A 27,144-nucleotide genomic window follows, 5' to 3' on the forward strand; every position below is an offset into this window, starting at 1 on the left:
ATGGGTCAGCTGGGGATTCAGATGTGGACATGGACACTGTGTGTCTTCCTGAGTTGGATGTGTGGGAGTCAAGCGGTGGCGGGACCGTAAGTTCATCTGCACTGTCGGAGGAAATAATAGAAGTAGTTTGGTGTGTTTACGTATGCAGTGTTTTCTCCCATGTCAGAGCCGCTGAGGTGACTGCTGTGTGTGTGACTCTGTCTGCGTCTGTAGGCAGTACATGGTGGCTGTTCCTGCCGTTCTTGAAGCTGGAGCTGACACCAAATTCTGCGCGAGTCTCCGGCAGCCCAACGAGACTCTGGTCATGACTGTCACTCTGATGTCCAAAGAGAAGAACACGATTCTTCTCATACATTCATCCAGTGAAGAGTTTCGTACCTGCGCCGAGTTTAAGGTCAGCTCCCGAGATGGGTTTCCATTTAACATCCAAATACACTTTTCTTTCAGCTGGGGTTTTATAACACATAAAATGCTTTTATACACATCCTATGGTTGATTACATTTTTGATTTGGAGTTCATGTCTCTTGACTTTTGGCTAATTGGAATATCTTTGCGTCACAGGTTCCTTTAGTGCAGAATGAGGAGGTGCAGAAGTTTGAGGTGGAGGTACGAGGCGACACGTTTTACTCAAAAGAAGTCAGAAAAGTCATGATCCGAGTGTATCGACCGATGACATTCGTCCAGACAGATAAACCGATCTACCTCCCCGGACAAACGGGTAACTATGAGCTGACGATCTACAGAATGATATTGATGTGTGGTATTTCTCCTTCTGCAAACAGTTAAGGATGGTGGCATAGCAAAGGTGTAGAATATTTATTCTCGCAGTACTATGTCTTATATAACGAATTAATCAGTTTTCAAAAACAAAGCACTGTGCTTGGAAGAAGGAGCCTGTTAAGCTGTATATTCATTTGCAAGCAGCATTCATCCTTTGTTCTGAAAACTTTGCTATGCTGAAGTCTGCAATACAGGCAGTGAGAGATGAATTGTGTGTGTGGTTGAACATAAACAGAAACACCAAAGAAGACATTTGCAGATAGAACAAATTACTTCAAGTAACACTAACGTGAAAAAGTAACATTTCTTTTTTGTAAACAAAGTACAATAAGTGTGTATGCCTTGATTGAATTTGCCTTGATGGAAAAAATATTGCTGGCCTATGTAAGAAGAGTAAAACTATTTTAGATGACAAAAGTAACAACATGAAAAAAGAAACATTAGAATATACAAAAAAGTAAAAGTAGCATCGATGGGAAAAAAAATGTAGCCATATACAACAAATACAATGAAAAGAAATTGCATAAATGAAAAAGTTACATTGGCAAATATGAATAAAGTACCTTCAGTGTATATAGAAAATATTGACATTGAACATTTACATGAAAAAGCTTTCATAAAAAAAAAAGTGTTGACGTGTAGCAAAAGTAAAACTGTTGTGCTTGTTAAAGGGCTGCTGTCTGCAGGTGGGCCATCATAAACTGAACCTAAAGAAGTTTATTTCAGATTGTAAAGGATGTAAAGACGATGGCAATTTGATAAAGCTGAATGTAAAAAAAAAACCATGAGTACAGTAATGAACACATAAATACAGACTTCTAGAGACCGACTGAGTTTGAATGTGTCGCTCTGTTATAAAGGTTGATGAGAATGCTGGAGATGATTTTAACTTGTAAGTTTGATAATAATGATGTCATTTCTGAGCAGACAGAAGATGTTAGCATTAGCAGCCTGATGGATTAGATGAGATGTAAAATCAAGTCCTCTCTCAGTGCATTTCAGAGTCGTCTCTCTGGACACCAAGCTGAGACCTGCCGGTCAGCTGGTGAGTAATTGAACGGTCTCTTCCTTCTATTAGATCTCATGTACGAACAGCAGCAGTGATACCCTGTGAAAACAGCTCTGTTTGTAATGTGAACTGAGATATACTGTACACACACCGGCCAGTGGAGGTAAGCACAAGTGATGCAATGAAGTGAGCAACATGGGCGCGTGCTCTTTAACCCCAGTTACATTATGTCCACAATCAATCTGATCCTGCTGCAAAATCAATAGTACAGCTGAGGTCTCTTTAGGTAAACCTGTCTGTGTTGACTGTTGTTGATGTTGTAATAATTCTATCGACCTTCCACGCTTGTCATTTTGCAACGTTTTGCTGCAGATAATATCATTTGAGGGAATAAGCATCAAAATGTTTAACTACAAAATACCAACCGGACGAACGTTTGTTTTAATGAATTACAAATACTCTGTTTAAAGCTCTTCTCATGTTAAAGTGTGGTAAATGTTTCTTAAAGCCTTTCTCAAAATCTCTGTTGAGTGCATTGGAATCTGCAATAAATAACGAGTGTAAAAATAAAAAGGTTGGACCCAGACTCCATAGTAGACTTTATGATCAGAACAGTATGAACCAATTTAACATAGCTCTTTTTTCGTTTTCAGTACGATATCATCGAAATCGAGGTAAGAAAATATCCAACAGCATTTTTTTTCTTTTGTAAATTCAGCATGTTAACCTCCTCGACTCATCTGACCTTAAGTTTTCTGTGAGTTTCTATGAACAACATGGAGTTATAGCGCAACAGCTCTGAGATCTTTTACACTAAACAGCTTTTCACAAATGATCACATCAAGTCGAAGAACAGCAAACTTCTCTCTGAATAAATCTGTCGTGTGTAACAACAACAGGATCCGAACAACAACAGGATTGGACAGTGGCTGAACAAAACATCCGATGGTAAAATACTGCAGCTGTCTTACTCCTTGAACCCTGAGGCCCGCGAAGGTTTCTACCAAGTCATTGTGTCAATGGGTGAAGAAAAAATAACTTACAGCTTCAAGGTGGAGAAGTATGGTAAGTTAGGGCTTTTTTTTTTTTTTATGTGTGATTGTGTCCATTGATAATGAAGTATGGATGCTAACATGCAGAATTTGTCCCCAGTTTTGCCCAAATTTGACGTAACAGTAAACATACCTGAAGAAGTAAGTATTGGGCACAAAGAAATCGACGTTGAAGTATGTGCAAAGTAAGTAAAAGTCATTTTTCTGAGACGTGACAAACTCAAAGCTCAAAAAATGGGAAGTGCAGTTTGGTGAGTGAATGACTCAGATTTTTTAATGTTTTTTTTTTTAATTTTTTTTATTAGGTACACATACGGACAGCCTGTCCCAGGAACTGTCAAAGTTCAGATGTGCCGACCTATAAATCATTATATGTACAGGAACATTTTCATCAACAACGATGATCCAGAGGGAGCCAACAAGCTCCAGATAATTGCCCCGTGCCACATTGAGACGAAACAGGTACAGTTGCTACAGTTACAGTCTCATCTCTCTGCCAACACAACACACATGTATAGGTAGAACATTTACAGGATGCACACTGCACATATAACATACTGAAATTTGCACTAAACTCATCATTGTGAATAACCTCGTTCTTTTACTCATCACAAGTTCGTGTCTTTGCTAGAGCCACAAAAATTCCTTTATGACTACATGGACTGAATTTTCAACCTACAACTTAGAGTTTCTCCGTTCCTCCCTTTCCACAACAACAACACATACAATACAATAAAGCAACTTTATAAATAACTATTATAAAAACAAATATACCTCATATTACAGATGTTAAATTGAACCTTCACTTTATCGATGTATCATCCCAACATCACTTAAATAAAGATACATACATGTTCTTTATGCTCTTCTTTTTCTTTGTATTTTCTTGGACTTTCTAGGCGGACATTAAAGGCTGTGCCACTTTAACCTTCAAGATGGCAACTTTCACCAAGATTGACCAAAAGGCGGTGCAAGACGCATTGGATGTCACCGTCACAATGGAAGAGGAGGGAACAGGTGAGTCTTCCTGGTTTTTATATCACGTCCAGGGCAGGAAATGAACTTCTTTGTGTGTGGATTTTAAAATCTGTCAGCCTCTCCATGATTTCACCAGACAGACACTTTCCTCTTTTAACTAATGGCAGAACGCAACTGAAGTACTGTACTTAAGTACAAATTGGATTTATTTGTACTTTATTTGAGTATTTTCCATTTCATGCAACTTTATACTTCTACTCCACTCCATCTCAGAGGCAAATCTTGTACCCTCTACTCCACCCCATTTGTCTGATGGTGATTTTAAATTAGAATCTTTCTGATAAACTGAAGAGTTAAATGTTCCTTAGTGATCTAAAAAAAACTCCGACTTTTCAAGCTAAATAGAATATTTTAAATCACACTTTGATTCACTGTAAAACGCTATCTATCTGATCTTTTTGCATTTTTAGAGATATGTGCTTCTAACAGAACAGAAACAATACAAATATCATAATTTTATTAAATATGATGCATTACTGTAGATTAGCCCAACCAACAGTATATACGTTAATTCAACATTAACAGGAAACATCCTATAAAATAATAAAACACCAACAGGGAGTATTTATTTGATATTTTGTATTTTGACTTTTCATACTTTGAACACATCTTGGTGATTACACACACTTTTATTAAAAAGGGTTTGGATGCAGTACTTTAACTTGTAGTGGAGTATTTTCACAATGTGGTATCAGTACTTTCACTGGAGCAAAAGACCTGAACTCTTCTTCCACCCCTGTCAAGAGTATCGCTTGGTTACGATTGCATTTATTGTTTTGTTTACTCGCTGGTAGGTTGAGCAGATCGTCGCTACACAAAATCTCCTGCATTTAGCAGTTGTTGGGTGATAATTTTCAACCCTGATTATGACTCTATTCCAAAAAGAGAGGGGTTATTACAACGAGAGAATGTTTTGTATTTTTACAACGTGACATGGACATTGTAACATGGAGGCTTTTCATTTTCAGGTGTTTCAGGCCTAAAAATAAGGAGAATAAGGATTTCACATGTTATTGGAAAGCTGTCCTTTACCGACACGCCCAAGATTTACGAACAAGGATCAAATGTGGAAGGAAAAGTAAGTGCAAAATGTTGTCTTCACTTTTTCTGTGTCGTGCAACGGTCAGAGCAGCTCAAATCATGTTCACTCTCAGTGATGCAGCGTTGTGCTTTCATCAGATTAAAGCTGTTTACTACAACGATACGCCCATCGCTGACATGCCGATCTACATGTTCGAGGGTAAACGGTGGTCGCCTCGCTTGCTGCTGAATCTCACAACCGACAGCGATGGTTTCGCCACGTTCTCACTGAGCACAGATGACTTCAATGGAGATGTCATCATCCACGTGAGTAGAAAGTAGCCCAAGAACTACAGTGGGTATGGAAAGTATTCAGACCCCTTTAAATTGTTCACTCTTTGTTTCATTGCAGCCATTTGCTAAAATCAAAAAAGTTCATTTTATTTCTCATTAATGTACACTCAGCACCCCATCTTGACAGAAAAAAACAGAAATGTAGAAATTTGTGCAAATTTATTAAAAAAGAAAAACTGAAATATCACATGTTCATAAGTATTCAGACCCTTTGCTCAGTATTGAGTAGAAGCACCCTTTTGAGCTAGTACAGCCATGAGTCTTCTTGGGAATGATGCAACAAGCTTTTCACACCTGGATTTGGGGATCTTCTGCCATTCTTCCTTGCAGATCCTCTCCAGTTCCGTCAGGTTGGATGGTGAACGTTGGTGGACAGCCATTTTCAGGTCTCTCCAGAGATGCTCAATTGGGTTTAGGTCAGGGCTCTGGCTGGGCCAGTCAAGAATGGTCACAGAGTTGTTCCGAAGCCACTCCTTTGTTATTTTAGCTGTGTGCTTAGGGTCATTGTCTTGTTGGAAGGTGAACCTTCAGCCCAGTCTGAGGTCCAGAGCACTCTGGAAGAGGTTTTCTTCCAGGATATCGCTGTACTTGGCCGCATTCATCTTTCCTTCAATTGCAACCAGTCGTCCTGTCCCTGCAGCTGAAAAACACCCCCATAGCATGATGCTGCCACCACCATGTTTCACTGTTGGGATTGTATTGGGCAGGTGATGAGCAGTGCCTGGTTTTCTCCACACATACCGCTTAGAATTAACGCCAAAAAGTTCAATCTTGGTCTCATCAGACCAGAGAATCTTATTTCTCATAGTCTGGGAGTCCTTCATGTGTTTTTTGGCAAGCTCTATGCGGGCTTTCATATGTCTTGCACTGAGGAGAGGCTTCCATCGGGCCACTCTGCCATAAAGCCACGACTGGTGGAGGGCTGCAGTGATAGTTGACTTTGTGGAACTTTCTCCCATCTCCCTACTGCATCTCTGGAGCTCAGCCACAGTGATCTTTGGGTTCTTCTTTACCTCTCTCCCCAAGGCTCTTCTCCCACGATTGCTCAGTTTGGCTGGACGGCCAGGTCTGGGAAGAGTTGTGGTCGTCCCAAACTTCTTCCATTTAAGGATTATGGAGGCCACTGTGCTCTTAGGAACCTTGAGTGCTGCAGAAATTATTTTGTAACCTTGGCCAGATCTGTGTCTTGCCACAATTCTGTCTCTGAGCTCCTTGGACAGTTCCTTCGACCTCATGATTCTCATTTGCTCTGACATGCACTGTGAGCTGTAAGGTCTTATGTAGACAGGTGTGTGCCTTTCCTAATCAAGTCCAATTAGTTTAATTAAACACAGCTGGACTCCAATGAAGGAGTAGAACCATCTCAAGGAGGATCAGAAGAAATGGACAGCATGTGAGTTAAATATGAGTGTCACAGCAAAGGGTCTGAATACTTATGACCATGTGATATTTCAGTTTTTCTTTTTTAATAAATTTGCACAAATTTCTACTTTTCTGGTTTTTTTTCTGTCAAGATGGGGTGCTGAGTGTACATTAATGAGAAATAAAATGAACTTTTTTGATTTTAGCAAATGGCTGCAATGAAACAAAGAGTGAAAAATGTAAAGGGGTCTGAATACTTTCCGTACCCACTGTATATTTGTCAGGCACATCACAACGATGCAGCCCACAGGCCAAAAGGTTTCTCTATATGCTGCAACTGTTCATGGTGCTGCCATGGTTACTCGTGGCCACACTGAAAGACTTTACTCGTTCCAAACATTGACATTTGCCTCGCCTACGAAAACTGAGCTCACTTTCTCTTACATCAGCCACCATGAGCTCAACGTTTCTTCTCTCTGATCAAGGTGAGCAACATGCTGACACTGAACCACCCTGCATACAGAACCGCCTTCTATGAGACTGGATCTCGCACACTGTCTGCGTCCCAACCTTCCTCTCAAGACACAAAAACAGTCAGCACGCTGCAGGTGAAGAAGAAGAAGGAAGCACTTCCCTGCGACACTGAACAGACCATCTCCATCCAGTACACTGTGGTGGGAGAGGCCCAGGGCTCCGTGGATGTCATGTATCTGGTGAGTTATTTCTCAGCTTGCCAACAGCTCTCTCTTCCAGAGAAAACCAACAGAGGATGGAGGTTTTTAAAATGGCCTTCATATCATTTATATATATTCGATTTCAAGGAACACAACTGCGGTACTTTTATAGCACCGCAGATCTGTTTTGATCTACTCTTTGTCATTCCGTGCCAAACTTCTATACCTACGCTACATCCACACTAATGAGTTTTCATTTTGAAATATTTAACTTTCTCTCCATTTACACAGGAGTAAATCTCCTCGCCTACAGAGCTAATACTTGGGCGGCCTGCTCATGTAGATAACATTGCTCAGTTCCAACTTGTAAATATTCTCTCCGCATGAAAACGAAACATTTGTTGATAACAGAGCTGGTTTAAGACCGGTTACACTCATGTGAGTGACCAGAAACCAGAAACCTCAAACAGACCAAGTTACTTTGTGAAACAGGCCCCACAATCACATGTTTACATCTTAAACACTGAACGTTAGCTGTGCATGAAACGCATGAACATGTTCCACTACAGGTAGCATGAGAGAAGCGCACCGGAACAACAGACAGAATTTAATTGAGAATTCATTCATTCATTCTAATTCTTTGTGTCATTTTCTGTCAAATCCTGCAGGTTTTGTCCAGAGGAGCCATCACCATGCAAGGACTTAAACAGGTTCAAGTGCGAGATACATCCGGTGAGTAAAGACTGTCCGTAATCATGAGTTTACACTGTAATATCATCCGATAGAAAGAAAATAGCTTTATAATAGTTGCTTTGCTGTTTCAGTGAATGAGGGCGAGGTCTCCTTTCAGTTGAGGGTGTCTCCGGAGATGGCACCAGACGTCCAGGTCGTGGCTTACGCCATCCTCCCCAGTGAGAACGTGATCGCCCACAGCGCCGACTTCACCACTGAGAAATGCTTCAGTCACCAGGTCAGTGTGAGAAGAGGAGAAGTGGCACCAACTGCAGCAACAGTGTAAACTCAAAGGGGATGTTATCGTGCGTTCAAGCTGCTGAGAATTGGAAAAGTCTCCATTTGCGAACGTCCCACTTCCTAGTGGACAAAAAGGCATTTCCACAAGTCTTGATGTGCTACCGTTTTTAACATTTAATACAGATGGCAATCTTGGCGGGCTAAGCTAACCAAGTCTGGGTATTTTCACCTCATTATTTAGAGGAAGTTGATTTTCTTCCCCTTGAATTTGAGGTTTGACAAATGGTCGGAGCCTCCTTTCCAACACCCTGGCATAAGTTTTGCCCGGGACGCTCAGTGGTGTGATACCCCGATAGTTGGAGCACACTCTCCAGTCCCCTTCTTTGAAAATGGGAACCACCCTGTCAGTCCATGCTACATTGAAGAGGCGTGTCCGCCAAGACAGTCAAGCAATGTCCAGCACCTCCAGCATCTCAGGACAGATCTCATCCACCCCCGGCACCTTTTTGACTACCTCAGGGACCTCCACCAGGGATATGGGTGAGACCCCCCCCCCCCAAGTCTTCAGACCCTGCCTCCTCTCCAGAGGGCATGCTGGTCGGGTTTAGGAGTCTTCCCGTGGGTGTTGGCCTCCATCAGGGCTGCCTTTTGTCACCAATCCTGTTTGAGACCTTCATGCAGATGATGTGGTCCTGTTGGCCTCTTCAGACCTCCAGCATTCACTGGGGTGGTTTACAGCCGAGTGTGAAGCAGCCGGGATGAGAGACAGCACCTCCAAAACCGAGGCCATGGTGCTCTGCCCGAAACCGGTGGATTGCTCCCTCCAGTTGGGGACTGTTGGACTCGGGCTCATGCTAGTACAAAGCCAATATACAGTATGTAAGCCCCCAGTCCTGCGTGTTCTTTAATGAGGCAATAGGAGAAGATGTCAGGCTTCAAGATATTTATTTAACAGCAACAGAATAATCAGTGTTACAGAGCTCTGGGTCAAGACTATGCTTCCCTGACAACAACAGAGTATGTGTCAGTTCACGAAGTCTGAACTCCTGATTCTCCCTGACCCAGTCTTCTTATAGTACAGGAACCAAAAAGTCATGTGTGACTGATTGGTCGAGGTAGGCCGTCTTGCCTTGTGGGGACGTGTTGCTCAGGTCAGTAACTTATTCCTGTTTTATGACTCGGAAGAAATAAGAAAGACAGGAGGTGAAACTAGTGGTCGTACCATCAACCGTTACAGCCTTGTTATTATGCACAGTAGCATGCTGACCCCAACAGGATCACTGACCTCAGCAGTATGCTGACCTCTACAGAAACAGCCTGTTGCATACGCCTGAGGATTAATAGTTGATTAATACGAGATTGTATATAAGGAATATAATATGGCATACATATATAGTATTATTGTAAGCAAAGACTAGCATAGGATAGCACAATTCCCCCTTTTGGTCTCCCATAGGAGACCAACAATCAGAAGAAAGAAAGAGAACACAAATCAACGCAAAAGAGACACGAGTGCATACAAACAAACCCTACACAACCTGCTCCTCATCATCCTCCGCCTCGTCCATCATGGCGGCCGGCTCTCCGCCCAGGAGCAGGGGCATTTGGTATGGGGGAGGTTCGCCCGTCTTCTCCACAGTGGCCACGATGATGCGGTTGCACAACGACCTAAGGCAGGGAACACAACCTAAGGCAGAGAACACAACCTAAGGCAGGGAACACAACAACAGCCGCACAAACCAAAAGCACATAACATCCCTAACACTGACAGAAACACAGATACAACAACATTCTTCCATTTACCAAACCACCCGCTAAGCATACTATCCAGGGGATTGTCAATACCTGGCATTTCATGCATTTCCTGGGAGAGCGTCTTGAGGCCTTCTAGGGCCCTTGTGACCGACCCATCAGGTGCCGTGTTGTTGGCGATATAAGTACAGCACTGATCCCCGAACATGTGGCACACACCCCCTTTTTCCGCCAGCAGCATGTCCAATGCCATCCTATTCTGCACTGTCACCAGCGAAGTCGCCGCCAGCTGCTCAGAGAGTCCCCTTTGGTCTCCGTCACCTGTGTAGAGAAACCTGACACCAAAGCTGTTAGTTGATCATAGTATGGCTTATATTTCATCCAGGAACTTGTTTCGATCACCACCGGGTTTCCTGCGCCTGGACCCGGAAACTGCTGTCCAGTCCACAGCTCAAAAGGGGTGAACCCTGTGGTAGAATTCACAGAGTTGCGCACTTCCATCAATGCTACTGGCAGAGCCTCCACTCAGGACCGCTTGGTTTGCGCACATACTTAACTGATTTTACTTTTCAGTGTCTGATTCATTCTTTCTACCCTCCCCTGTGACTGAGGGTGGTGGACCGTGCCAAATGCGTGTTTTAGGCCCAAATGTTTTTCTACTTCTTGTCAGTCTTTATTTTTGAAATGGGAGCCGTTATCTGAACGGATGCGACGAGGAAACCCATGCACGGGTATGTAGTGATTTATCAAGAATTTTATCACTGTTTTTGCATCCTCTTTTTTAGCAGGTATTGCCTCTGGCCAGCCAGTGTATGCATCCACGGCTACCAGGAGGTACCTGTGTCCTCCCGCTCTGTCAATCATGTCGGTGTAATCAATGATAATTTCCTGCCCCGGGAGCTGTGGCAGGGGAAACTGTCCTTGGTGCGGCTTAATGGTCGCCTTTACATTGTATACTACACACTACATTCTCTCACGTGGTTTTCTATCATAGCCGGTAGAAATAGATGCCACCAATGGGTCAGATGTCGCTGCATCTGTTTCTGTCCACAGTGAGTGAGACCATGTGCTTCCTGTAATGTACTCTGTACCAGGCCTGGTGGCAGAACTAGTCTACCATCCGGGGCTCTCCACAATCCATCCTGTTTTTTGGCTCCTCTGTCCTGCCATACACTGGTGTCCCATGGAGAGGCCTTGGCCTGTTCCTTTCTTATCATGTCTACATCACACTGTGGCAGCATGTCCTGTATTGTCCTGTCAGTTTGCAACATAATGTACGCAGCTCCATATCTTGCCGTTCTCTTGGCAGCCTGGTCAGCTTGATCATTGCCTATTGCAATCCAAGTGTCTGTTTTGTCATGTCCTTTACACTTCATGATAGCCACAGCTTTTGGCTTCATTAGTGCCTCCACCAGTCTCTTCATGTCTGCTTCATGTCTGATGGGTGTCTTTTCTGCAGTCAGGAATCCTGCTCTGATCCATTGTCTCAGCTCTATATGAATAGCACCCACTACATATGCTGAGTCTGTGTCGATGTTTACAACTTTCCCTTCTGCCCATTCCAGTGCTTTAATCATGGCCTGTAGTTCTGCTATCCCAACAGGATCGCTGACCTCAGCAGTATGCTGACCTCTACAGAAACAGCCTGTTGCATACGCCTGAGGATTAACAGTTGATTAATACGAGATTGTATATAAGGAATATAATATGGCATACATATATAGCATTATTGTAAGCAAAGACTAGCATAGGATAGCACAGGATGGAGTGCCTGACCCAGGCAAAGGAGTTTAAGTATCTCTGGGTCTTGTTCAAGAGTCAGGGGAGGATGGAGCAGGAGATCGACCGGTGGATCGGGGCGGCTGCAGCAGGAAAACAGGTGCTGCACCGGACCGATTTGGTGAAGAGGTAGCTGAGCCGAAAGGCGAAGCTTTCTATTTACCGGTCGATCTACGTTCTGACCCTCACCGATGGTCACGAGCTCTGGGTCGTGACTGACAGAACGAGATCACGGCTACAAGTGGCTGAAATTAGTTTCCTCCGTAGGTTGGCCGGGCTCAGCCTTAGAGATCGGGTGAGTAGCTTGAACATCAGGAGGGAACTCGGAGTAGAACCAATACTCCTTTGTGTCGAAAGGAGTCAGTTGAGGCGGTTCGGGCATCTGATCAGGATCCTCCTGGGCGCCTCCGTCTGGAGGTTTTCCGGGCATGCCCAACTGGCAGGAGACCCAGAACACGCTGGAGGGATTATATCTCCCAGCTGGCCTGGGAACACCTCGGGATCTCCCAGGATGAGCTGGAAAATGTTGCAGGGGAGAGGGAAGTCTGGGCCAACTCGCTTGGCCTGCTGCCATCGCTACCTGATCCCAGATAAGTGGAAGAACATGGATGGATGAATTTCTTTCTTATACCACAAATGCTGCCATGTCAAGTTGCATCAAACCTACCTCACTGAGCTCTTAGAAAAGTCCTATTTCTAAAGTAGGATGTTCGACAGGCATTCAGGGGTATTTTCCTATTTTAAGGTCGTAACTTTCCCACTTCCCACTAGCCATTGAACTCACCATTAGCATCCTACATTAGCTGCTGATACAAAAGATCAATATGAAGCTAATCTAAAATTAGAAATATTCTACAGTAGCGTTATGGTGGTTTAATCTGTGTGAAGTCCCCTTGTTATACTAACCAGTGCATTTTAATTCTCGACAAAGTCAGACCAATTCATGGTTTCTGTGTTAACATGGCCACACAGTGACCACACATACGGTCCCTGCTACAGGTGTGCTGACCGAACATGTGCGAGATGAGTAAACTGGACTCTTGTCCGCACCGTGTGTCTGTCCAACTGTTGAACTGTCCAACTGTCTGTCTGATAAGAGCTAAAGATACAGAGCTCAACAAGTGTGTCGTCTGTAAAAAAAAGTTATGCCACTAAAGTCTGTTGTTTAATGTGTGTGTGTGTGTGTGTGTGTGTGTGTGTGTGTGTGTGTGTGTGTGTATGTGTGTGTGTGTGTGTCAGGTGGGGCTGGAGTTCTCACCGTCCACAGTCGTCCCAGGAGAGGACACCACCATGAAGCTGATGGCCCAGCCTGACTCTCTGTGTGGTGTGAACATTGTGGACCAGAGTGTCCTCATCAAGGAGCCACTGAAGACTCTGACTACAGACAAGGTACCCGCTGCTATCAGCCACAAATCAATGGAAACATCCTTTACTGTTAGTGTCCTCAGTATAATATCATCTTCTTCACTGTCAGAGGTTACAGTTTTATCCTGTCACTGTTTCCTGAACATTTCCTCTTTTTCTCCAATGGACCAGTTGTAAATTTTTACCAAATGTTATGAAATAATTCAATTTGAGTTATTTTCCTATAAAGCATGATGTTTAAAAAAATCCTATTTTGAAGAAATAATGTATGTACATCTTAAGATTCTACCTCATTAATAAATAATTTTGGACTGACAGACTTAAAGTTTAAGTTTTAAAATAAAAGAGCAGGCCTTACTTCTGATTTGCCCAAACGTCCAAACTTCAGAGAACATAAACCCTCCGGACGTTTTTCAACTTGACCCATATTTTTCTTTTCAGATATTTAACTTGCTGCCTGTCACGAAAGTGTCCGATATCCCATATGAGGTTCAAGATCCTACAGAGTGTTTGCCTGTGAGACCAAGAAGGGACATACGGTATCCTGGTCAAGAGAAAAATGATGCCCACACAGTTTTCAAGGTACCTCTTATTCAACAAATAATATGTATTATAAAGAATATGACCGTATTTACCTGAAAGCTGATATTAAATCTAATAGTTGTTGTTGTTGTTGTTGTTGTTGTAGCTATAATTGACGTTTTGTTGATGTTTGTGTGTTGTTGGATTTTCTAGAATGTCGGACTGAAGATGGCAACAAACGTGTTTGTCCGACTGCCTTCATGCCTCAAGTTCAAAGGGAGAGAATACCATCACTCTATCTACGGTGACTTTTTATTTCTTTAAGTGCCACATGCAGAGTATTTACCAAAAATAAAGCAGTCATCTGTGTCGCTGCTGCTCTCTGCTTCTGATGAGGTATTTCCTCTCTTTGCAGACTATCGTGTCTCCCACCATCCCGGGGCCATGGTGATAGGTAAGGCAGGTTCGATAGGCAGCAGTAGATCTGATTTTGGAAACACCGGATCACCGCCTCCACCGATAGAGACAGTCCGCACTTTCTTCCCTGAGACTTGGCTTTGGGACCTGGTGCAAGTTGGGTGAGCTTCTGCTGCGAAGGGATGAAATCAGGGAAAATGACTTTGAGTGAATTTATGGAGCCAGAGAGCATGTGTACGTCCTTCTGTCTCCCTGCACACGTGATTTTAAGGATGTTCGTGATGCTTGGCAAAATGTTTTACAAATAATTGTGTGTCTAAAAAAATGATACTCTTGATGATGATTCATGAAAATTATTGCATGAATGTTTTTATAAACATGAAACTCTATTACGTTCTGACTCGAACAGTGAAAACGGTTTCACATTTACACAGATCACAGTAACTATACTGTTACACATGTACTTCCATGTGTGTGTCTCTGCTGATTCAGAGCGTCTGGAACGAAGGACGTGTCCCTCACCGTCCCGGACACCATCACCACCTGGGAGACGGAGACTTTCTGTTTGTCCCCTCAGGGTTTCGGTTTGGCTCCTCGTAAAGAAATCACCGTCTTCCAGCCGTTCTTCCTCGAGCTCACCCTGCCCTACTCCATCATCCGGGGGGAACAGTTTGAGCTGAAGGCGACCACCTTCAACTACCTGACCAGCTGCATCATGGTAACGAATCATTTCACATCAGTGTCAGCATCCTCACACGCTCATTATGACACTGTCACCATGCCGATGTTAGTTTGCTGTGTTAGCATGCTAATATTTGCTAAAGGACACTGAACTCAAAGCACAGCTGAGGCTGACGGAAGTGACTTTAGTTTTTCAGGTATTTTTGTCATAAATCAAAGCAATGGGCAGATTTTGACCCGTATGAGAAAAGGCAGAGGGTGCCAAAGGTGTTGCAATGTAAACAGTAGTGCACATGAATTTCTGTATATAATTTTGTGGAAAATCATCCAATATTTAATTGAACATAGTGTTAGTTTAGGCAGGCCATGAAGTCAAGCTCAGCTATTTTGCCAGCTCAGCAGCTGATTTCGAGGCCGGCCCACATCAGCTCATGCATTCATTGGCAAATCTCAAACAGGGCGCCTTCTTTAAGCAGCTTCAGCTTTCCTACCCTTCCTGCTTCCTCTGCAAGACACTTTACAATCCACCGCCCGACCAGCTCCTCCCTTCATGCTGCGTCTGATTTAATCAATGTCATTTCTGTTGTCATTGATGCCTGCTCTGTCCTTGGGGATCTTGCTGCTGTTCTCTGTGCCTTAAGTCACATTAAGTAGTCACATGGAGGGACTCTGCGTGTGCTCTCCCCGTCTCAGGCTGTCCACGTAAGCATGTGGAAGGGCAGCCAGGTCCCAGAACAGATCCATATTGCCAAATGTAACTTACTGTTATGCAATAAAAGCCGTCTTTGACGCAACTGGTCCTGACTGAAATGCAGTTTGTGGTTTTGTTCTAACTTTGATTTGTTATGTCAGAATGTTTCTCTCTCAGATTCCACGACAGCTCGTGATGGTGAACATAAAGTACAGTGACTCTGATGATGAGAGCACTTTGCTCACTTTTCAGATTTGACTTGTTTTGAAGCATTATGATTGTAGATAAATGTATTGTTGTGTCTCTTGAACAGGTCACTGTGACTCCAGCCCCCTCCTCAGATTACACCCTCACCCCCCTCTCTGGTGACCAGTACACATCCTGTCTGTGTGGCAACGAGCGCAAGACCCTCAGCTGGACCATGACCCCCACAGCCTTGGGTGAGGTTTTCATCCACACTGGTGTAAAACTTAAAAGGATGTCAGGGTGCAGGAACCGCTGTCTCTCCGCCTAACACACCTTCATAAAATCAGTGAGATCCATCTAAGGGGCAAAATGTTTTGATGATGAAAACAGGATCTTAAATCTGTTTTAGGGGTTCCAAATGTCACTGTGACTGCGGAGGCCGTGACATCACACGCTTCCTGTGACAATGAGATTGTGAGCGTGCCAGACAGAGGTCGCATCGACGTGGTCACAAAACCTCTCATAGTAAAGGTTGGTGCCACAAAAAAAAAAACGATGACAAAGACAAAGTTTACTTTACCTTTGTTTGGCTTTTAAAAAGGATTTTAAAGTATATTTTCCCTGATAGAGCTGAAACTGTAACTCGTAATAAAGTTTAGTTCCCGCATCTTCTCCTGGCAGGCCGAGGGAACCGAGATGACAAAGACGTACAACTGGCTGCTCTGCCCGAAAGGTCAGTTCGGTTCAGGCCAGGAACGGCCTGTCAAACATTTTGAGAGGGGAAACCCAAATGCTTGAAGTCTGGAAAAGTTCAGGACATTGTACTTTATGTTGCAAAAATTTTAATGAAAAGGTGAAATTACTTCAATCAAACTAGTGGAAGAACTGATCATGCATTGAGAACCCCTGATATTGTCCCACCTAGTTTCCTGTATGATGTATTATAATTCATGGTCCACTGACTTGATAGTCTAATGAGCCTGTATGTTTTAGTGCTTCCCTCCACTGGAGATCTCTGTGTAAGCAGTTTATTTCTGTCTGTCCACAGGAGAAACGTTGACAGAGGAAACAGAGATTCAATTCCCTGACAATGTGATTGAAGGGTCTGCCCGTGCTTCAGTCTCTGTCCTGGGTAAACTGATGTGGTCATTTAAACTGAGTGCTGATAATTTAAACCAGCTCCTCTTCCTTGTAGCTCTGCTAAAAGAGGCAGTTGTAAATGAAGACTAAATGTAAGTGGAGTTTTAAAGCTGGTTTGTGTTTGTTAAAACATCATGTTTTGTTGTTACACTTCAAACGTGGCATTTTCATGCCATAAAGAAAGCAAATTGATATAATGAAGTACAAAAACAACTTTAAAGTATGCACATCTTTTGTAGTCTGCTATTACCAGACTACAATTCACTGTGTGAACGTTCAGATCTGTCTACGCTCCGTTAAGAATTGTTTCCAGTCCTTGCATCCTAATGGTCGTAGACCTCGGGTTCATTTTGAAACTATTGGAGCAGCCTTTAACCAATCAGCATTGACCACCATATGATGTGTGTGGTGTGCCGAAACTCACCGAGCTACAAACAACAGAGACCATCTACCAATGTAAGCAGAGTGCAACACCATGTTGGTAAATGTCTATCTCAGACGTTTAAGACGTTGGTGCTCTGGCCTCAATTGCTCGATATTAAATATCGTGGTACCACTGCTACCATTGTTGGAACCACATTTAGAAACAAAAGTTTGACTGAAACGTCACCGCCCTTAGCCACACCCACTGGTCCCTGATTGGTCAGCCTGACAGAGTGACTGAGTGAACCTTCAGGTGAAAAGACTTTAATCGCAGCAAGAACAGAAGCTCTAAACAGTTGGTGCCAGCGGGCAAAAAAAAATGTTGAACTACTTTTTCAAAGCCTGTTTAGCTGTTTTATAACACCTGCATCCTGGTGAATGTTTTTGAACACATGCATTCATCTAATCCATCTGAGATTAGAGGTAGGCTTCGTTCTCTGTTCCCTCTCAGTGATTCAGTGTCTTCTCTGTGCAGGTGACATCCTCGGCCGGGCCCTGAAGAACCTGGATGGACTGCTGCGGATGCCGTATGGATGTGGAGAGCAGAACATGGCTCTTTTGGCTCCCAACATCTACATCCTTCAGTACCTGAGAGGCACGGAGCAGCTGACCCCGGCTATCATGGAGAAGGCTGCGGGCTTCCTGACCAGTGGTTTGTTTTCTAATGCAGCTAAAAGAGAAAAACTGCCAAATCTGTCAATCTGAGACACACTAGTGCTGATCACACACAATGTACTGTCAGCCAAAGTCATAGAATTCTCCTGTTCCTCGGACATAAACTAAATAAACAACGTGACAATATGTGTATCATTAACCCCCTAATCATTGCGTTCCTACCGTTCAACAGGCTACCAGAGACAGCTGAACTACAAACATTACAACGGTCCTTACAGCACGTTTGGAGAAGGAACAGGAGCTGGGAACACTTGGTGAGATCATTAGTGTTCAGTCAACTTAGATAGTAGCCTACGAACGTTGATCTTCCCAAGGGCCTCATCTTTTCCCTTTGTGCCTTAACATTCCCTGCATGACGTTATCTCCCTGTTAGCTTGCCAAATTTTTAGTCTCTGTGGCTTCTAGATGTCGTCCACGTTGTCGTTGCCTAGAAACTGTGTTTTTACAACTAAACCCACTTGAACGTCAAACACACGGTGCCCACGACTTCCCACGTTGTAACCACGAGCTCACGAGTTCCATTCGAACGCAGCAGTAGAATTCACCTCAGAAACAAAACCTTATACGTTCACCACAAAGATTACACCGTGGTTGTCTTGCTTCAGATTAGCGTGTCAGAGAAATGGGATTTTACTCCCCCATAAATGACTTTTAATTACTCAAAGTTTCTTCACAGTGATACAGACACGAGCATATTCAGCTGTGTTGCTAAAATATAGGACTGTACTCGTATCTGCTTTTGTCACTCAAATCAGATTTGGCTGTTTAATATGAGGATGGTACATTCAATCTCTGAGTGCAAAATAATCCTCACCCTAAAAAACTGTTTAAAAAACTATTGGACTTGAAGAATCTGTTGTCTCCAACACAGGATTCGAGTCAGTGACTTTCAGGCAGCAGCCGTTCTGAAAACTTAATTAGCTTCACTTACAACCTTAATTATAACGTTTGATCAATACTGTGTCATGTTGACATCATGGTGAGACATGAGTTAGTTAAATGTCTTTGTAAGTTGTTTTGCTTTTCTTCAGGCTGACTGCGTTCGTACTGAGAACTTTTGCCAAAGCGAAGTCTTTCATCTACATCGATCCAACAAACATCGAAGAGTCGAAGACGTGGCTGGAAAGCAAACAACGAGAAAATGGCTGTTTCGAACAGTCAGGAAGACTGTTCAACAACAGAATGAAGGTAAGCCGGTTGTTCCTGTAGAGTCTGTGCATAATGGAAACGTTCATTTTCACACAGTGACATCTCGCATTAGCAGAACTTAAATCAGCACCATTTTATTCATAGATCATAGTGCATAACACCAGCCTGGGTCACAACTCTCCCTGCAGAGGTTGATGAAGTTATTCTGAGTTTGATTTGTAACAAGCAAGAAATAATTTGCAGTATGAGAGGATGCCCTCTCAAATTATTATAACAGGTTGCAACACTGTGACCCCTGACTGAGCTCATGCAGTAAGAGTCATGTAGGACTGAAATGTATTAAAGTCTCTGTGCTGCGTTCTCTCTGCAGGGGGGGGTGTCTGATGAAGTCACCCTCAGTGCCTACATCACTGCTGCCTTCTTGGAGATGAACGGGTCCACAAATGTGAGTGAATTGCTCTTTCAATTTTGTACAGTTAGACAGAAAAACTAAAATTATTCATTTACTTTTTTGCTCATTTAATTGACATTTCTCATGTTATGTCAGTACTTCCTGGCTGGAGATGAAGAAGAAGTATTTTCAAAAACATTTATATTTATGTAATGTCAAGAACACTGAGAAGACTGTTGGCTTTTTTGACATATTTAAACAACGCCTTTGGCTGCAGATTGTGGTGTTGCTGTTTTTGCTTTTGCAAAATTGTTCACCAGTCTCTGACATGAGCTGGCTGAAAGGTTTGATCCCTCGTCCATGAAAAACTCCTTCAGTTGTGAAATATTTCAGAGTTTGTTGCATGATTCACAGCATTTCAGTGAAATTCAAATCCAGCTCCATCTCGTCTTTTAAAGCCATTCCTTGTTTTGCATTGCATTGTACTGTTTAACAGAGGATCACGTTTTTAATGGTAGAAATGTCAAAAAGCGCACAATCGCACATCAGTGCACATACAAAAATTCATAAAATAGCACCGCAGGTAAGCAAAGGAGAATTATCCACAAATTAAACACAATCAATTTCAAAGCAACCCGTTGCTTGGTCCCCATCTGGCTCCGCCCACCTATTGCTCACTGCTTCTGTCTTCGCTGTGATTACAGTCTGGAAACCCTGTTCGCATTAAGGTTTGTTCAGCCACCAATCAGCGACCAGCGGGGGTGACTATGTGCGATGACATTACAGTAGTTACAACATTTGTCAGTGTTAGAGTTTTAGTGCCCAACATAGAGTATATGGGGGTCAATGCTGATTAGTTGAAGGCTCCTTCAATAGTTTCACCACTTACTGGAGTTCCACGTCCGTAAGGATGCAATCACTGCAAACAATCCTGAGTGGAGTCACCAGACCCAGACATTCACACAGTGAGTTTAAGCATTAATCCTGATAAACACATAGTACTGCATTCACTTTTCCAACACACAGCCAAGTGAAATGACTGCTATTCCTCTGAAACTGGGAAAAGATAGATGAAACATTAATGCTGTTCAGTATTATCGCCACCATCCATTGAATCCTTCTCCTAAAGTTTCCTGAGTTCCTGTGTTCAAAGACTATCTGAGCACCACCACTTTGGCTCAGTGGCAGTGATGAAGATCACAGATGTGTTTGAATCAATAGAATCAGTCCTACCCTGAAATGTTGAAATATAATGTGTTCCTTTAATCTGTTAAAGAATCCTGTGGTGAACAAAAGCCTGTCGTGCCTGAAGGAGTCCATTGGAAACTTCAGCAACACCTACACTACGGCTCTGCTGGCGTACGTCTTCACCCTGGCAGGAGACATGGAGACCCGGGCTCAACTCCTGCAGCACCTCGACACCGTCGCAATCAGACAAGGTGAGTCATCCTGCTGAAGGAAATCATCTCAGGCATCATTCCTGTGAATGTAACCTGTGTTGTGTCTGTTTTCAGGGAGTTTCCTCCACTGGTCTCAGACAGCAAAAGAAACATCAGCCTCTCTGTCTGTGGAGATCAGCTCTTATGTGATGATGGCCAAACTCAGTGCCTCGCCTACAGCTGAAGACTTGGGCTATACCGCCGGCATCGTCAGGTGGCTGACGGGGCAGCAGAACTCATACGGAGGCTTCTCCTCCACACAGGTACCGACATGTCCGTGACTACCTCAGACCTAATATTAAAGCTCTATCATTCCATTCCTTTCCTGTGAAAACCACGTATCTCCACATCGCCAACTTTTCATGAGATGGCAGATCAACCTCGTTTTATCTTTGTGACAAAACAACTTTCAGATAATTCAGTGGTTTGACTTTACGAATGAAGTAGGGGACTTTTCTCAACCCATAAAGACGTGCTAACACCGTTAGTTTATCTGAAAGTTCATTGTTTTCACAGGACAATGATGGTACCTCTCTTATCGCTACCGTTTAACACACCATGAGAAGACCGCTCATCCAATTTTGTGTCACCAGTTGGTTTGTGAACGGCTGTTATGAAGCCTCCAGTTTCGGATTTTGGCCGGCGCCATCTTGTTAGTTTGGAGCGGTTTGTTTTTGGATCTCGAGGCGTTCCCAGGCCAGATGGGAGATATAATCCCTCCAGCGTGTTCTGGGTCTCCTGCCAGTTGGCCGTGCTGGAAAACCTCCAGAGGGAGGCGCCCAGGAGGATCCTGATCAGATGTCCGAACCACCTCAGCTGACACCTTTCGACGCAAAGGAGTAGCGGCTCTACTCCAAGTTCCCTCCTGATGTCCGAGCTCCTCACCCGATCTCTAAGGCTGAGCCCGGCCACCCGACGAAGGAAACTCATTTCAGACACTCGTTCTTTCGGTCACGACCCAGAGCTCGTGACTATCGGTGAGGGTCGGACCGTAAATCGACCGGTAAATAGAAAGTTTCGCCTTCCGGCTCAACTCCTCCCCTCACTCGTGAACAAGACCCCGAGATACTTAAACTTCTTCGCTTGAGGCTGGCACTCCGTCCCCACCTGGAGGGAGCAATCCACCGGTTTCCGGCAGAGCACCATGGCCTCAGATTTGGAGGTGCTGACTCTCGTCCCGGCCGCTTCACACTCGACTGCAAACCGCCCCAGTGAATGCTGAAGGTCTGAAGAGGCCAACAGGACCACATCATCTGCAAACAGCAGAGAGACGATCCGGAGACTCCCTAACCTGAAGTTCTCCTCCCCCCGGCTGCACCTAGACATCCTGTCCATGAAGGTCACAAACAGGACGGGTGACAAAGAACAGCCCTGGCGGAGGCCAACACCCCCCAGAAACGTGTCTGACTTATTGCCCAGAATACGAACACACTTCTAAATATGAAAGCTGCTGCGTGTAAACAAAAGTTAATGATGACATTTGTATAAATTGACAGTATTAGCTGTTGCTGCTATTGTGTGTTTTGTGTGTGTGTTGCAGGACACGGTGGTGGCCCTGCAGGCTCTGTCTCTCTACTCCACTCTGGTGTTCAGTCCAACGGGCTCCAGCACTGTTAAGGTCCAGTCTCCCAGTGGACATCTGACGTTTGACGTGAATCAGGACAACAAGCTGCTCTACCAAGAGACGATGCTGCCGGCAGTGACAGGAAAGTACGGCCTGGAGGTGACGGGCACCACGTGTGCTTCAGTGCAGGTCAGTGACAGGAGCACTTGAAGAAGTCCTGATGGGTTCTGACTCTCACGCATGTAATACACCCTTCACTACGTCATACTGTGTCAGGGCCTCGTTTTGTGTCGGCTAGACCTGAAAAAGCACGTGTTTACGGTTCGGAAAAGATTAATTTCACGTTGCTTTCTCACAGACTTGAGGTTCACAGATCATCCCCAACACCCCTCCCTTCCTGGACTTTATCACTTTTGTGCTTCATCACATCACCTCCTGTGTCACGGCAAAGCTTGTAATACTCACGCTCTTCTACTGAAGGGAAAGCATGCATTTGACATGGTGTCTCTTAGCTTGGTGTCTTCTAGATATGAGAAGAACAAGTACGTAAACAGAGGTAGGTCACGTGATGGATGTCATGAGACGAAGTGCAAAGGTTAAAGTAAGTCGCGGACTCTCAACCATGGATGGATCGAGTCCAGCAGGCAACAATTTTGTTGTGTTTTTAATTGCATTTTCTTTGTTTTCTTACTGTAACCACTTGGTTTTCCCCACATGGTTTTGTTTTCCTTAAGCACCTTACACTGATACTCTTCCATCTAGTGGACAGACGTGTGTATTACACACTTTGCCGTGAAACAGGGTTTCTTTCTTCAACCTGTCATATGTGCATGTAATTTTCACACTAAAGCAAAGTAAAGCGTGACACTGACACGGTTTCCTCTACTGGACTAACGGCTGTATTACGCACTTTGCTGTAAGACTGGAATGGACTATTTCAATTATTAGAAAAAAAGATGAAAGAATAAAGATTGACATTTTCTTTAAAATGAAATTATAATTTTTTATTGTATATGCGTAGATAGTCCACTTACAAATTCAGCATGGGAAAGACAAGTTGTCTTACACAAGGTTTCTTTGGTAACGTAAATTTGAACAGAATTGATCAAAACACTTTCTGACACTCTTGTTCACTCGTCAGGAGCGTTAACCTCTCTCCGGGTTTCCTGTTTCCCAGATTTCTCTCCTCTATAACATCCCGATTCTTGCTGATGTCACCACTCTCAGCGTGGAGGTCGACACAGAGGTCGACTCCTCGAGCCGCAAACTCAAACTCAACCTGAAGCTGAAGTCCCTGTAAGTGATCGACAAGCAGCTAAAGATGTGATGGAGGACTGTTGTGTGTGCCAGTGGGTGGATGGACATGTACATTCAAAAAAATACCATCATGTTTTATTGTTCCACTACAGGTACAGTGGAAAGGAGAACAGCACGAACATGGTGATCCTGGATATCAAAGTCCTCTCTGGATTTGTCCCAGACCCTGAGTCTCTGAAGGCGGTAACTTACAACACTGATATTAACCACGCTGAGGGGTGAACCACGAAGGGAGATTAGTGGGTTAGCGAGGTATGTTGAGGCTAAAGACAGGGTTGTCACAAAGGTGGCTCTTTTAAACTAGCTAGATCACCGTGGTTACTTACCCGGTGCGGAGCAGGTCATGTTGGAGATATCGGATCAAAACATATCAAAGTAGCACCTACTGACCAATCAGTTCTCTGAAAAGTGTCACCACCAATCAGAGAAGATCCCGTAGAACTCGGTGAGAGACAGTGAGACGTTCCTCTGTAGAGTGAGACAGTGAGACAGTCCTCTGTGGAGTGAGACAGTGAGACGGTCATCTGTGGAGTGAGACAGTGAGACGGTCATCTGTGGAGTGAGACGTTCCTCTGTAGAGTGAGACAGTGAGACAGTCTTCTGTGGAGTGAGACAGTTGTCTGTGGAGTGAGACAGTCCTCTGTGGAGTGAGACAGTGAGACTGTCCTCTGTGGAGTGAGACAGTGAGACTGTCCTCTGTGGAGTGTTCAGAGACCAACCAACCTCGGTGTCTTTCCCCGGTGATTTTTGTACGAGTTATAGATAAATTTCATTGTGTTTTATACACAGGTGAAACTATAAAACTAAAACGTTCATACACATCATGAGAATACATTTAAGAATTCATTAACGTAATGAAATATGCACATGTAATTACAGTCAGATCTTCCAGAGAACTTTTTGGGAAGGTGATATTAGAAGCTTTCAACTTAGCAGTCTGTGATTTTTTTTTTTTTCCAGCACATCCATTATGTTTTTTAACTTCATATTTCTTTTAATTAGAATTTGCTCCTCATTTTGTAAAATATGTCGCTCTGCTGTCAGTACACTTGTCCATGTTTGTGATTGGTCAGAGGCTACAAACACCCCCTCTTCTATGTGAAATCACTCAGAGCCTAAAGCAGAAAGTCTGAGCTAACAGAGAAAGTTGATAAACACCGTTGTGGCACCGATTATCTCTGACTGAGAGTTTCAGCTTTGTGGAGCTCAAACACAGAAAGCCTGCGTATGTTGAACTTGCGTCGTAGTACACCCCTCTGGAAAAGTTTGTGTCAGTTATTGGTGTCGTCATGGTGACAGTGATGATAATCTACCTGAATATCGTCTCCTCGCAGCTCAAAGGTGCCCCGCAGGTGGATCGTGTTGAACAAAAGGAAGATCACGTCCTGGTGTACTTACGGGAGGTGAGAGGGATTCACAGTGGAGAAACGCTACATGATGCTTTTTGATTGTGTTACTGACTCTGTTGTCTGTTTTGCTGTTGTGTTCAGTTACCGCAGGGCCTCGTCATCCCCCACCGCTTAGTGCTCGTACAGGAGCTCCCGGTGCAGAACCTGAAGCCAGCCGTGGTCAAGATCTACGACTACTACCAGCCAAGTAACACCCTCAATCACACAGCACACACGTTGTTCCTCGGTACAACTGTCGAGTCAATAAATCTTCAGTCGGGCCAGTCGTGTTCACATTCTTCCAAAAATATTTACTGTAAAAATGAGAGTAAAATACAATCAGGCTGGCAGAGTTCAATGCCATGAAAGATTTACTGCTTAAGCAGAAGACAGAGCAGCAAACCTGAGAGTTGGTTTCCATTAAAGAGCCTCTGACAAGATCACTGAGGATCCCGCTTGTTATAACTGCTGTAAGATAAACAGGCCTTGTAGTGTGCGGTTTCACATACACTCTGTTCATTTCATTCATTTTCTGAGGATTTCCCACCAGACGGTCGAGGCCACTGTTTCCCTCCTTATCTGCACCTGTCGCTTTACATGAGTTCTCCACAGAATCTTCCATTATTCTCAGGAGGAGAAATACAAATCATGTAAAGGCTTTATGGGCCTAAGATAAAAGAATAAATGATTTACGGCCTCCTTATGAGTTATTTAAACTTTGACCACACATCACACTTTTGAAATGATTACTGATAGATTACATACAGTTGTATTTCACAATAAACAGAACAGTTTTAAGAGTTATTATTTTAAGTTAAAGCCTTGAGAAATTAGACTGTAAAACTTTTCCTCTCCCTCATTTCCCAGGTGACCAGGCTGAGGCACAATACCTCTACAGTGCTGCAGGTAACAGTCAGTAATAATCACCACAAACTTTTTTCACAAAATTCATACAGTAGTCCCAAAATATTTTTACCTCAACTCAAAAATCAAGTCTTCAGTTCACATTAACAGATGTGTCTAACAAGTATGAACAGCAATTAAGAAAATCAACCAATGATTCAGTAGATTATTAGAATTATTCAAAAAGAAACTAACAACTACTGTAAATGGACTGAAACTTTTAACTGAGGTCGCCACTGAGGTCGTCACTGAGGTCGTCCAGTATAATATAAAAAGCAGCATTTTATTAAAGACACCTTTCCAATACATTTTGTATTTCATCGTCTCTTTGTGTTCTCGTACACAAACAGGTTTCTGTCACAACTCCTCCACAGCTGCGAAACTCTTGTCGGTGTTTAATATCAAATTCAACCATACTGTACAATAAAACACAATGAAGTGACCTTTAAACTGGTTTCTGTTTTCCTACAGTCGCACTTCATCCTGCGGCTTTAATGTTCTTTATATATCTGATGTCGTTTTATCCACCAAGCAGAAAATAAGTTAAGAAAGTCATTTTAGTGTGAAATTAGAAACACAAACAACAAAGAAGAAAGTGTTTTTTTCTTTAGAATCAGTCATTAAGAGGAGCAGACGGGTAAATTACAGACAGTCTACAGCTTTTGTACTAATACAGTTCGTACCAAGACGTACTTGTAGGTTTAAGGGAACCACACATGAAGTTAGCATTAGCAGTAGCTTTATTGTTAGCAATGTTAGCGGTGGTTTTCACGTCGCCGCTTTCCCTTGGAGCCCATTTTTGTCACGACCACGTGAACAGACATGCACTGGAACGATCATCAATCATTTTGATGCAATGAGCCGCACATTCACTGGTGCCATGAAGAAGAATTGTTTCATTATTATTTAATTCAGCATATTTAACTTCTAACCTGTCATACTCACACTATTTTGTCTTATCCTGGTATTAATCATGTTAGTTATCATGTTAATATGGGACATTAGAAGCTCTGTGACTTATATCATTATTCCATGTTACTGAGTGTGCAGGTACGTCTGTGACTCCTCCCAGAGATGCAGGAATTGTCCATATCTGACAT

The 27,144-nt window shown here is 43.4% G+C and overlaps 2 protein-coding genes across 5 annotated transcripts in view; both read left to right on the forward strand.

Annotated features, from left to right (window-relative positions):
• Window positions 1-26,350, forward strand: LOC138196975 (alpha-2-macroglobulin-like). The gene is made up of 35 exons (XM_069147384.1): window positions 1-86; window positions 214-394; window positions 563-719; window positions 1,774-1,826; window positions 2,444-2,464; window positions 2,690-2,855; window positions 2,943-3,027; window positions 3,148-3,304; window positions 3,742-3,859; window positions 4,849-4,958; window positions 5,060-5,227; window positions 7,102-7,329; window positions 7,959-8,022; window positions 8,115-8,260; window positions 13,033-13,182; window positions 13,600-13,740; window positions 13,894-13,984; window positions 14,096-14,258; window positions 14,590-14,815; window positions 15,783-15,909; window positions 16,065-16,186; window positions 16,337-16,388; window positions 16,704-16,787; window positions 17,694-17,870; window positions 18,066-18,147; window positions 18,925-19,081; window positions 19,413-19,487; window positions 20,710-20,872; window positions 20,948-21,135; window positions 22,413-22,625; window positions 23,614-23,732; window positions 23,846-23,936; window positions 25,088-25,156; window positions 25,244-25,349; window positions 26,009-26,350. The coding sequence occupies exons 1-35, from the start codon at window positions 1-3 to the stop codon at window positions 26,059-26,061; spliced, it is 4,389 nt and encodes a 1,462-aa protein (XP_069003485.1). The 3' UTR covers window positions 26,062-26,350.
• Window positions 1-26,494, forward strand: part of LOC138196976 (alpha-2-macroglobulin-like) — a 51,457-nt gene extending 24,963 nt beyond the window's left edge. For 3 of the 4 annotated variants that reach the window (XM_069147388.1, XM_069147390.1, XM_069147391.1), the window contains one exon: window positions 26,286-26,494. The gene's annotated coding sequence lies outside the window, so the exon portion shown is untranslated. Of the gene's footprint in view, window positions 1-26,273 lie in introns of all 4 variants that reach the window. The other variant, XM_069147386.1, reaches the window with a different exon arrangement.
• The last annotated feature ends 650 nt before the right edge of the window (window positions 26,495-27,144 follow it).

This window comes from Embiotoca jacksoni, unplaced genomic scaffold (assembly GCF_022577435.1).
Source record: "Embiotoca jacksoni isolate LCO1_2020_lvr unplaced genomic scaffold, fEmbJac1.0.p SCAF_14, whole genome shotgun sequence".
In the NCBI taxonomy this organism is placed as follows: Eukaryota; Metazoa; Chordata; class Actinopteri; family Embiotocidae; genus Embiotoca; species Embiotoca jacksoni.